The sequence below is a fragment of the Alexandromys fortis genome, unplaced genomic scaffold (genome assembly GCF_014885135.2).
Source record: "Alexandromys fortis isolate MF-2015 unplaced genomic scaffold, M_Fortis_MF-2015_v1.1 scaffold_23, whole genome shotgun sequence".
NCBI classification, from domain to species: domain Eukaryota; kingdom Metazoa; phylum Chordata; class Mammalia; order Rodentia; family Cricetidae; genus Alexandromys; species Alexandromys fortis.
The window spans coordinates 5,571,651-5,582,914 of record NW_026067907.1 but is presented as its reverse complement, the minus strand read 5'-3'; the positions used below and the strand labels follow the sequence as shown (position 1 = coordinate 5,582,914).

General features: G+C 48.8%; 1 protein-coding gene across 4 annotated transcripts in view; it reads right to left on the bottom strand.

The window, feature by feature from the left end:
* Positions 1-937: 937 nt before the first annotated feature.
* Arid1b (AT-rich interaction domain 1B) overlaps positions 938-11,264 on the bottom strand; it is a 355,383-nt gene continuing 345,056 nt past the window's right edge. For all 4 annotated transcript variants that reach the window (XM_050135732.1, XM_050135733.1, XM_050135731.1 and 1 more), the window contains 4 exons: positions 10,659-10,755; positions 8,169-8,952; positions 5,902-6,032; positions 938-4,044 (listed from right to left, as the gene is read on the bottom strand). In XM_050135732.1, the coding sequence (XP_049991689.1) occupies positions 2,326-4,044; positions 5,902-6,032; positions 8,169-8,952; positions 10,659-10,755 (2,731 nt within the window). In that variant the 3' untranslated portion in view covers positions 938-2,325. The remainder of the gene's footprint in view (positions 4,045-5,901; positions 6,033-8,168; positions 8,953-10,658; positions 10,756-11,264) is intronic.

Below are 11,264 nucleotides of genomic sequence, written 5' to 3'. Positions count from 1 at the left end.
ATCTCCATGTTTTCATTGGGCAACACTAACATCTATTCTTGGCAGGCAGATATATAAAAATTTATTATAAGTGGGGTTTTAATTCAACATGGATCTGTTTGCTGAAGCGGGGCGAGGATTGCTAGCTGAGGATTGCTCGCAGGAGAAAACAATTTCTCATGACACCAGAGCCACCTCACCCTGGTTATGACTGCGTGTTCCCGCCTAGCTCCTCCACTTTAGCATGAGCAAGGCTTACAGCTGCGGGTGTGGGAGGGGCAGGAAGTGCAGACTGAGAGGGCAGAGAGAGGTAGAGTGAGGAGGGACAGTGGCGGCAGTTTCAGAGAGACCGAATGTTTCACAGTAACAGTCACTGACCCGGGAAGAAAACCTTTCAACCAGAGCTGAGTATTAGGAAGTGAGCGGGCACCAGGCAGGAAGGAAGACAAGAGTACGCCCTGGAATAGAACCATCACTTGGCACTGTTACACCACATACAATAGAACATGTTCTTTTCAACATCGCACAATATAAATATTACACACGCTGGATAAACTAAGTGCAGAGTAACTTCGAGGCACACAGAATAAACATGGCGAGTGCGAGCTAGGATTAAAACAAAGACATGGTGAAAGGCAGAAGGTTATGATTCCAGGCCAGTCATCTTGGAGAGCCCCGCTGCAGGGGACTGGCAGCCACCACCCATATAGAGGGGAATGGGCACACCTCAATGTCACATTGTTAATTGCTTCAGAGAAGGCCTAATCTGCTAAACAATCTGAGAGATCACTGCGGCTTCCCACTCTCAAGCAGGTAACCCCAAAAGTTCTTTCTGGCCTTTAGGCTTCACTACCAGGAGGAGGCTGCTACATCTTCCCTATTTCCTGTAAATAACTTGGTTACTATGCAACCACGTTAGTCAAACTAGAACAGTATTCAAGAACACCCATCACAGTGCTTAACAAGATTTAATGTACATTTATTCTTAACATGTGGGACATATAAAGATTTATACTGAATAAATGATATTCATTAAGCCAGAGGAAAAGAGGAATTTACATCAAGTTTTTTTCATTTTTTTCTTTTCTTAAACTACATTATCTTGAAATACAAATGTGGATTCCTGTCACAGAAAAATCGCTGAAGTTGTGTTTCTTCCTTTTAGTTGTTTATTCTTTGTTTTTCTTTTCTTTTTTTCTTTTTTTTGTCTGTACTGGTATCCATTTTCTAAATCAATCCATATGCAACCATTTCCACACCTTGATTCATGAAGCAAATTGGGAGCAGCTGCTCTCCCAACAGAGCATGACTTTATACATACAGAAACTTGTACATTACCCTCTTTTTTTGTTTGTTTTTGTTTTTTGTATTTTTTGTTTCTTTTTTTTGTTTTTTGGAGATATGGTCCTAATGAAAAAATATATAAAATAAAAATAAAAAATTATTTAAATCTACCATCACTTTGTAGTTACCACATCATGAAAAAGAAATGAAAACTTTGTACTAAAAAAAAAGAAAAGAAAAAAAATGAGGGTATGTTTAATGTACAACTTCTATATACATCACAGCCCACAGGCAGTAAAAAAAATATTTAAAAAACGATGAAAGGAATTGTGAAGAACTGTCACGTGGAGGCCGAACCGCAGCAGACATGGCGGTTGTGGTGAGGAAGCAGTTCCGCGGATGGCTGTCAGGGTGCAGCTTCACCCCTAACTGAAAGCGCCGTTTTTTTGCTCATAGCCTAATGTAACCACTTTCCTGTGGAGAAACCAGTATCACTCGTAGTTCTGACTGACTGCCACACTTCCTCGAGCCCCTATACCTATATCTCTAGAAGTTTCTATTGCACAGAGCTTTGGGTGGCGGGGTGCAGTTTTGTTTTTATCATTCTGTGAAGAATAAAATTCATAGGAAATCAATTCAAGGATCAATTTTCCTTCCACCTTTCTGCCTCGGTGTGGTGAAATTTTCCTATCTTAGCCTCTTTTGCCAAAAAAATTTTTTTCTTTCAATTCACTTCCCCAAAACTGCAATACAACATTAAAAAAAAAAACATTAAAAAGGAAATTTTATGGAAAAGAAGTGACCTTTGAATGCACTGGACAGCAACTTTGGTTAAAAAAAAAAGAAATAGAAAATCCCCAAAGGATGTACTTATACACACAGACAGCAAATATTAATTTTATAACTGTTCGAATTAATGATTTAATTTCCAATTGGTAAATAGTGATGGGGCAGAGAAGCAAGGACTCTTCCTTCATCCTACGCTGGATAAACGAGAACAGAAACAGCCAGTCCTATGTGACCCTCTATCTTCACTCACGCATGCGTGCCTGCTCACGTGTGTCATAACTGCCCAATCTGAAACAGTACATCACAGATGACAGACGCCACCAGAGAGTTCAGGACAGCCGATATCGAGATATCCAGCAACCGACCCTCGTGCAAAAGGAATTCTGAGCGGTTTTCGTCCACTCTGGCCATGGCCAGCAAAGCCTTGGCCGCCCTGCACATCATGTCTACGCTAGGGGGTTCCAGAGGTGGGGGCTGCATGTGCATGAGGCTGTGCTGGCTCTGCTGGTACTGTGCCATGGTCACCCCGTCCTCCAGGAAGCTTATCAAGTTTCCGATGCTTCCTTTCTGCACAGCTATTGCCCTTGCTGCCAGTGTGTCCCCCTGGGCAAGGTTCGATAAAAGCGCCATGGACATTTCTCGACAGACTGGGTTTTTGCGATCCCCAACGTACCTAACTAATGTAGCATAAAATTTCTCCTGACGACTAAATGGAGGTGTGGCCAAGATGAGGTCCACGTTGTTGTCCTGGATACTGAGTTTACAGAGCGTCTCTAGCACAAGTCTCTGTGGTGACAGGACTGAGTTGGGCCCCACGGTGGGAAAGGGGTCCTGTGCCTCTGCGGACGGGCACACCATCCAGTGCAGCAAACCGTCCAGGATCGGCAAGCAGATGCTCTCCGTGTACGCAGACAAGTCTAGCTGCCCAGAAATGTTGGCCAACGTGACCAGTGTGTTATCCCGCAAGACCTCAAGACAGTCCCACCACCACTCATCTTTGCTGCAGGCCACCCCCTTGTCCTCATCCTCCTCCTTCTCGTAGGTCTGTGGCGCCCTTTTTCTCTCTGGATGCTCGTGATGCAGCAGAATCAGCTTTCCCAGGATCAGCACCAAGCCTGGGTGTTTGGACATCTCTGCGTCATTGCCAGGCACGAAAGACAAGCTCCGCACGATGTTGGACACACAGATGCAGCGCTTGGCCAGGGAGTCCTGCCAGTGCGCGATGGTACACAGGGGTGTCTCGTCCCTGCTCCTGGGCTCGTCCTCCAGTAGCCTGATGTTCCGGTGGCTTTTGGCCTGCTGGATTCCAAAGGGAAACTTGTTGCTGTCGGTCTGGGGTCCTGGGTTGGCGTCTTCAGGCAGGGCCCCTGGCCGGGCAGACAAGACGTCATCAATGGTGGCTATGATGCTTTTCTCTGGTTGCTCTTCGGAATCACCTTTGCCTTCTGGCTCTTTCTTCCTCCCGGTGGAGCTCAGAGGCGGAGGCGGGCGCCTGCGAGGAGGGATCTCCATCTTGCTCTCAAAGTGAGTCTGGATGTGCTCTGTAGTGTCGCCGCCCCCCAGCTGCCAGTGCAGGAGCCCACTGTTGAACTCCTGCACGCGGCCCAGCTTGTCAGACCGGTCCACCACAAACAGGTTGCTCTTTTTGACAATCTTTATGGGCAGCTTGTCAAACTTACTGGCCTGCTTTGGCGTCTCCTTGGGGTCCACGGTGGCATCTGGAGCAGCAGGGGCAGCACTGCTCGTCCCCTCCGACTCTGTCTTTCCACTGTCTTCCTCCTCTTCCTCATCCTCTTCCTCTTCGTCAGGACACTCAGCATCTTCTTCTTTCCCAGAATCGTCTCCTGAGGACTGGCTGTCGTCTTTCTTCCCCGTGCGGTGATCAAGTGCTTTATGGCTGGGGTTGCCCACTTCATATTCCATAAGAATTCCGAAAATGTCAATGAGGCATTTTCGGAAGTACTCTACTAAAAGTTCCAGGAAGCCAGACAGCTGGAGAAGAGAGAGAGAGAACAGGCACAGGGTGAGGGGTGGGGTCATCAGCTCTGCCTGAAGGGGCAAGAGCAGGAGCGGAGGGCAGCGTTGGCCAGACTCTGGAGGGCACACCACACACCCGAAAACTACCTTCCTGATGATGGACAACTGTGCGCAAGTGTGTCACTCGTTTTCTGACAACTGGCACCGCCAGCACCGGCACCAGTTTTCCAGACCCATGTTTCCCACGTGGTGAGAACTGCCACCACTCTCCACAGATGGGCGAGCTCCCCCACTCTCCACGGCTTGCCAATTAGGCACTGTGCATGTGAGGAGTGGGAGCAAGGATGTTATGGACTCTTGTACCCAGAGCGATCTGTTTCCTCTTCTGTTTATCTGGGAGTCATCTGCTGGGGGTTTTATGGTTATAATCTCAGGACTTTTATGGCTACTTTTGTCTCAGGTTTCATAGGTTGCCCTAACTTATGTTCTCTCTATACCTTTTGGAGGAGATAATTTGAGCAATGTATTGCTCATAAACAGTGAAAATTATAATCAAATCAATTCAGTCCCTGATAAGCGAATGAAACTGCTCCATAAGATGCAATTTTACATTTCAGTTATTGGTAAAGTTAGTGAAAGACAGGCATCACTAGCAGAGAGGCCCGGCGTGTGGAAAGATGAGCGAGCCCTCCTGCTCACACTGCTCGCTCCGGCCATACTCAGGCTGCACACGGCATGCTCCTGTATGACAGACACTATGGAGCTGCCCACACTTGCGCATCTATGTTCCCTGGAAGGGGCTTGGGACTCTGTCCCGGGGTGAGGGGACACAAGCTGTACCAAACAGTCATTTTGGTGCTCCCAAAGGAATTCTCCCACGTGAAGCTTGGGTGGCCCCTCCCTTTTACAAGTTTATCTCTTCCCTAGTAAAGGGCACGTTAATCAAACACTTCCGGGTTTAAGAATGCAGGACCAGCCAGAGTTCACCTGTCACGAGGTGAAGGTTCTAGAAAAGGCTGGACACATTATTTAAGTTTTTCTTAGAAACAAAACACCACCACCAGATAATGCAATGTTTGTGACACTTTAATTTATTCTACCAACTTAGAATTGTCTCTTGGGCTGCACGGAAGACATGGTGAAAGAAACGGGTGGTGGAGAGTGCTGGTCTTATTCAATAGCAGGAAAGGAATGGGCAGCCCAGCATCCTCGGGGGCTGAGCGGTTTACACCTCACAAAGAGAGCCGGCCTCTCAGTTTTACTGTCAGCACCTCTTAAAGGCCACAGCCCCAGTGACTGGAATCTTTCTCAGGGTTCTTGATCTGTCAATCACACTGCTACAAGCTACTCTGAACAGAGGGTTTCAGATAGGGTTAAGCAGCAAGATTTTGAACGACTGCTTCAGAACAGCCAGGAGAAAGGCAGAAGGGAGGCAGACCTGGAGGCAGGCAAGGCCGTCAGTCCCTGATCATTTCTGTCACATGGTGGGGACATAGGGATCATCGAACTCTATTCTCTTACATAATAAGTTACCCATTTTCTACTGGGGGAAAAAACTGCAGCATGGGGGGATCAAGGCCAGGCCACATGAGAGACTGCCTCAAACAAATGTGACAAATTCTTTACTGCTAACACACACACACACACACACACACACACACACACACACACACACACACACCAGCGATGGAATTCTCATCCCAGACTAAGTCCTCAGGCAACTCCATGTTGATGAATCTGCTCCATACTAACCACAGTGATTCAAAGTCTTGGACAGGCCCTGCTCATCAGCTGAGGCACCAGCACAAGAACTGTGCACCACTAACTGTGTAACACGCTAACTTGCTGCAAGCTGCACTGTGGCTGCCTCACCTGGGAGAGGTTGAAGGTGGCGACAGTGCTGTCGTCGTAGAGGAGAATGTTGACGGTGTCCAAAGCCCAGGTGCTCTCGGCCAACAGACCCGACTTCAGGGACATCATCACACGCCACGCCTCGGGAGTGACTAAACAGGAGAAGAGGACAGACACTGTGAACATTTGCCCTAGAGGAAGAGCAGGGTGTGGGCTGCAGCCCAGCTGCACACAAACGCTCGCAGTCAGCCACGGCTGCCGCCTGACTAGCTGAAGATGCTAACCCTGTGGGTACTTTGTTCTTTCACGTTGGGGGTTAAACAGAAGCCTTAAGAGCTTCTAGCTGTGGGAGGACCGGGCCAGCAGGTCCTTGTCATCTTGGGTGTTCTGCCACATAAGAGTCAGTAGGGGGCACCAGGTTTGCACGGTGGAACCCCCAGCAGAGCTGTCTTCTTTTGCCTCCTTCACTCAAAAGGACCTCAAGGTGGCATCTTGAGACTGGCAAGTTTGTGGAATTAGAGGAAAATGTAAGCCCCAGACAGTGTAGCCTTAGACAGAGGTCTGGGTTTCCGGCACTGTTTCTCTCACCTCCATGCCCCTTCATCTGAACATACTGTGGCCGCAACCAGGCACCCTGATCGTCTGTTTTCAGGGTGTGGCTGAGCCAAGGACAGGGAGGCGGGAAGCCTGCATTTCTTTTGTTCCTACTCCTGCCTTCAGAAGTGAGCAAATGACGCTATCAGGTTTGCTGAGAGAGTGGGGCCACACTGGGGGCTCCCCATGCCCGGAGTGTGCAGTGGGAGCTCTTCAGGAGGCCTTCGGGGGCCTTGGATGTGACCCCGAGGTTGAGAGGGAGCCTGGTGTACCCCCTCACCACAACTACAGGTGGTGCCGTGCACGGTGCACGTGAGTGTGATGGGGGGGGGGCTGTATTTAGGTGTGTCCAAAGACATCATTGCTGTGATTTTGTTTTACAAGCTTTTTAAGATTTTTGTCTTAAAACATGACTTTTGTCATACAAAGAATCAGACTTTAGAAACTAAGGAACATAAACTTCCCTAAGCTGAAGGCAAGCACTGATAGAAACTGAGCTAAGAGGTAAAAACAAAACAAAACAGAAACAGATACTGGGCTGGAGAGATGGCTCAGCAGTCAAGAGCACTTATTCTTGGAGAGGAGCAGGGTTGGGGTTTCAGCAGCCAAATGGCAGCTAACAACCATCTGGAACGCCAGTCCTGGGATTTAACGCCCTCTTCTGGCTTCCATGGGCAGTGCATACATATAGTGCAGATACACATGCAGGCAAAAATCACATAAAATAAAAACAACTACATCTTTAAAAAAGTAGATATATGTATCTATTTAAACACACAACACACACAAACATAAATATCTATTTCATTTTAAAATCTCTATAAAATTGGGCTCAGTATCCATGCTCCAGCATCTCCCCTACAGATCCATATATAAAAGATGCCGTTTTTCTCACTGTGTACCTACTTATACCCAACAACTGACAGCATCTTTACTCTCTATTCAATTTTCTCATCACTGCAAATGATTTGAAGTCAAGTGATTCCAAAATCTCTGAAAAAGTTTTTTTCTTATACAACCAAGAGCTATTATTTCCTATGCTGTGTTAAAGAACTTCACAATAACTGCAGAGGAAGCTGTGCTTACTCCAGACACTCCAGACCACTAATCAGTATTCCCGTCGTCTCATAGAGGACGGGCGAGCGCATTAGTATTCAGCAGAGGCCAACTCCTCGGCCTGTATCTGCCGGCGTGGTGTGGACTACCGCAGCTCCAGACACCATAGCAGAAGGCACCACACATCACATCTATCCATCTATACACCACGGCCAGGCTTCCGCCCTTCCCCAGAGAAGCTCAGCTTACACTGTCACCAGAGTGGCTTGCCTTCAACTCCCTCAGCCTCACAGTGGGCCTCTTAAGCATTCGCTGCAGCAATTAAGTGGCTTGGTTAGGCCTAAATCTGAAGCCAACGCACAGCACGTGACTACTCAGGAGTCCTGAGTCTCTCCTTGAAGCGTCTGTCTCTCACACACGCAACCTTTGCACCTAGAAGTATCATTATTTCAATGCAGGCTCTTCTCTGGCCTGTTTCTTATTCAGATGAGTGGGCTAATCAACGCTCCCATATGTAAATATCCTGGTAATTCGTATTATTAAGAATCTCATCCAATTGAATGGATGGAAATGACATCTAAATTGAAGTTTCAGATTGAAAAGACAACCCATTTTCAGAACACCCCTTCCAAACTCACCAATGTCTTTTGAGGTGATCTTTCGCCTTTGTTTCAGGACTGGCTGTGACGCTTCCACAGAGCCAGGGGGGAAGGTAATCTCCCTTCTGATTGGCGGTGGCTGAGGGGGCGGCCCAGCGACCTGCGATGTGGGGCCTGTGGGCATGACCTTCTGCATTTTCATGGTGGGCAGGAAGGGAGACTTGCTTGGAGACATGCGGCTCTCCAGGGAGCGCTGGAAGGAGGCGGGGCTGGGCGCCCTGGAGATGTGGTTTGGCAGCGATGGTGGCGTCTGGTAGGATGACTGAGGCGGGCGCGTGATGGGCTGCATGGAGGCCGACGACGACATGTAAGGCTGGCGCTGGCTGACGTGGGAAGGCCACTGGCTCTCATGATTGATCCTCTGATCTGGTACCATCATATCATCCGTTCGGTTCATGCCCGGGTAAGGCGGCGCCTGCGCAGGGCCACCTGGACCTTGCCTGTTCTGGTAGGGATAAGGCATATCGTTGCGTGCTGCCCACACGTTCTGCTGCGGCCCCTCGCTGGAGGCTGACTGCATGGGGCCACCCATCATCTGAGGTGGGATTCCATGTGGCTGCATCTGGCCTGGGCCCTGCATCCTCTCTCTGTTGTAGGGGTAGGGATACTGTCCCTGGATGGGCCTCCTGTCCGGGCCAGAGTAAGAGCTCCCGTACTGGTTGTACACCTCCTGCTGCTGGCTGCCGTACTGCATGCTGTACACGTCCCCCTCATGGCGCTTGGCTGGAGGCCCGTACATGCCATCCATATGGCGCTTGTAATTCTGAAATTCATATACAGACAAAACATACTGATGTACTCTTAGAGGTATAATCATACACACTCAATTATGCAAAATAGTTATTACTGGGTAGATGGTTCATTTCCAAACAAATATGGACGCTCTTACACACTGACAAGCACTGGCAATTTAGGCTTGGATTTCAGTATCACCACACACTCTGAGGAGGGCTTCTCAACTTTGCTTCCATGGATATGAAACGTTGTTAGACAAAAACAAGGACCCCTCTCCTTGGGCTGCAACACAGGGGCAGCACAGCATGGGTGACCACCACAGCAGCACATGTGCACAGACAGAACCGAGAGATGCTCTGCCTTACAGGAGCAGGCGGGAGATCCCAAGGTCGCCCTGGGAGGCTCTGAACCAAAGGGAACCCCCAACAGATGGCAATACATCTATGCACACACAGCTCCTCAGGTTGGGCCACCATACCTGGTGACCATATTCTGGTTTCTGCCTACTGTCCAGGTCCAGTTCTCCAAGAAACCCATCCTGGTCCCTCCATACAACTCCTTCCCCTCATCTCTTACCAGTGCCCATCACGTGGGTGGGACTTCCTGATGGGAAGCAGAGATGCTGAGGGTGAACCATGCTGTTTCACTTCACTTCAAACTGCTTACATTAAGCTGATTCAACAACTATAAGGTATGCTCCGGAAGTAAATGAATATTTCAAAACGACTTTGTTATTGGAAAATTCCTAGACAATTTCTCTCTCTCTCTCTCTCTCTCTCTCTCTCTCTCTCTCTCTCTCTCTCTCTCTCTCTCTCTCTCTCTCTCTCTCTCTCTCTCTCTCTCTCTCTCTCTCTGTGTGTGTGTGTGTCTTCTCTTTTTGCCAGAGATTCCAGATCAAAAAGGTAGCTCAGCAACAACTGGATGCAGTGTCTGAGGTCACATCTGAAGTTCCATCCTCAAGGTCACTGTGACTTTTACATGACTCAGATGGGAGCCAGCATGAGCTACCCTATTACTTAAAATATGTCATTAGTTATTATTTTAAAGAAAAATTTTAGTGAGTGCATGTCAGGGGGGCAACGGGCTCCACAGTCACTAGAGTAGTGCCCAGCAAAATAGGTGATGTCGGTATCACGGGCACGCACGGCCCATTGCTCGAATCTAAGAGTCAGCTCTTAGGCTTGGTCTACAACAGTCTGGGTTCTTTTCAGTATGGCACATTCATGTCCTACAGTGGATTGACTAGCAGACAGTTGTCCCTGGGTATCTACAGAGACTGGTCCCGGGACTCCCGCGGGCCACATTCAGACATTCAAGTCCCTTGGAGACAAAGGCTCAAGCTTTTCTCTGCCATCTAAACACACTCTGTTGTTTGAGTTATTTCTAGAGGACTGGGATCACAGCGCAGGGCAAGCGAATGCCATCTCAATAGCTGTGCCTACTCGTTCAGAGAACGAGGATGAAGGAAATGTATGCACACGCTCTGCACACTTGTCTTTTGACCTGTGGTTGGCTCAGCTCATGGATCTGGAACATGGAGTGACCTCAGACACGTGCCCAGCATGCGTTACGTATCCCAGCACACTACATATCAAGAGCTGTCTTCAGTTTTCTGAGTACTTCCTAGCCAACCTCTCTGACTACTGGGGAGAGCGCACAGCTGCTGCTGGCCCTCCCCAAATCTTCCTAAGAAAGACAAAGGGAAAACAGGCCCACACCCACTGCTCCACTCACCGGCTGCTGTGGGTACAGGCCAGGCTGCTGTCCTCCATACGTCGGCTGTCCTGTGGGAGGACCTTGGCCTGGATACTGCTGCCCGTAAGCCTCATGCCTAGATCAAGGTATTCAAAGAAAACTTAGTTTACACGGAACCTGCGGCAAACAAAGACACGAACAGCCCATTTCCAGACGCTCTACCCAATGGCTCTGCCTTCTCCCCACATGCACTACTTCCAACAGAGCAGGACTCCACAGCTGGAGCCCAGTTTCTTTCAGGGATGGTAACACCCATCTTAGGAGAGCAGCCAAACTCCCAGCTCAGGCTGTTGCTAATAGGTGTCAGAGGAATACCGGTCGGACAGGCAGGACCTTGTATGTACTTGTCCTGGCTGTGGCCTCTTCGAGGCGGAAGCACCACCCACTCACTGGCGAGTGCCGCATGGTGTTGTCATGGGAGTCAGAAGAAGGAACTAACTAGAGTTCAGAGGCAGCATTTCTAGAAGTATAAGAATATGGACGATGCGACTTCCTCTCCCTTCTCACTGAGGACAGACATGCTTCAGTTTTTAAAGCTAGATTCTGTGGTGAGTCCCCAGATGCTAACCCTGGCAGAGGAGTGGT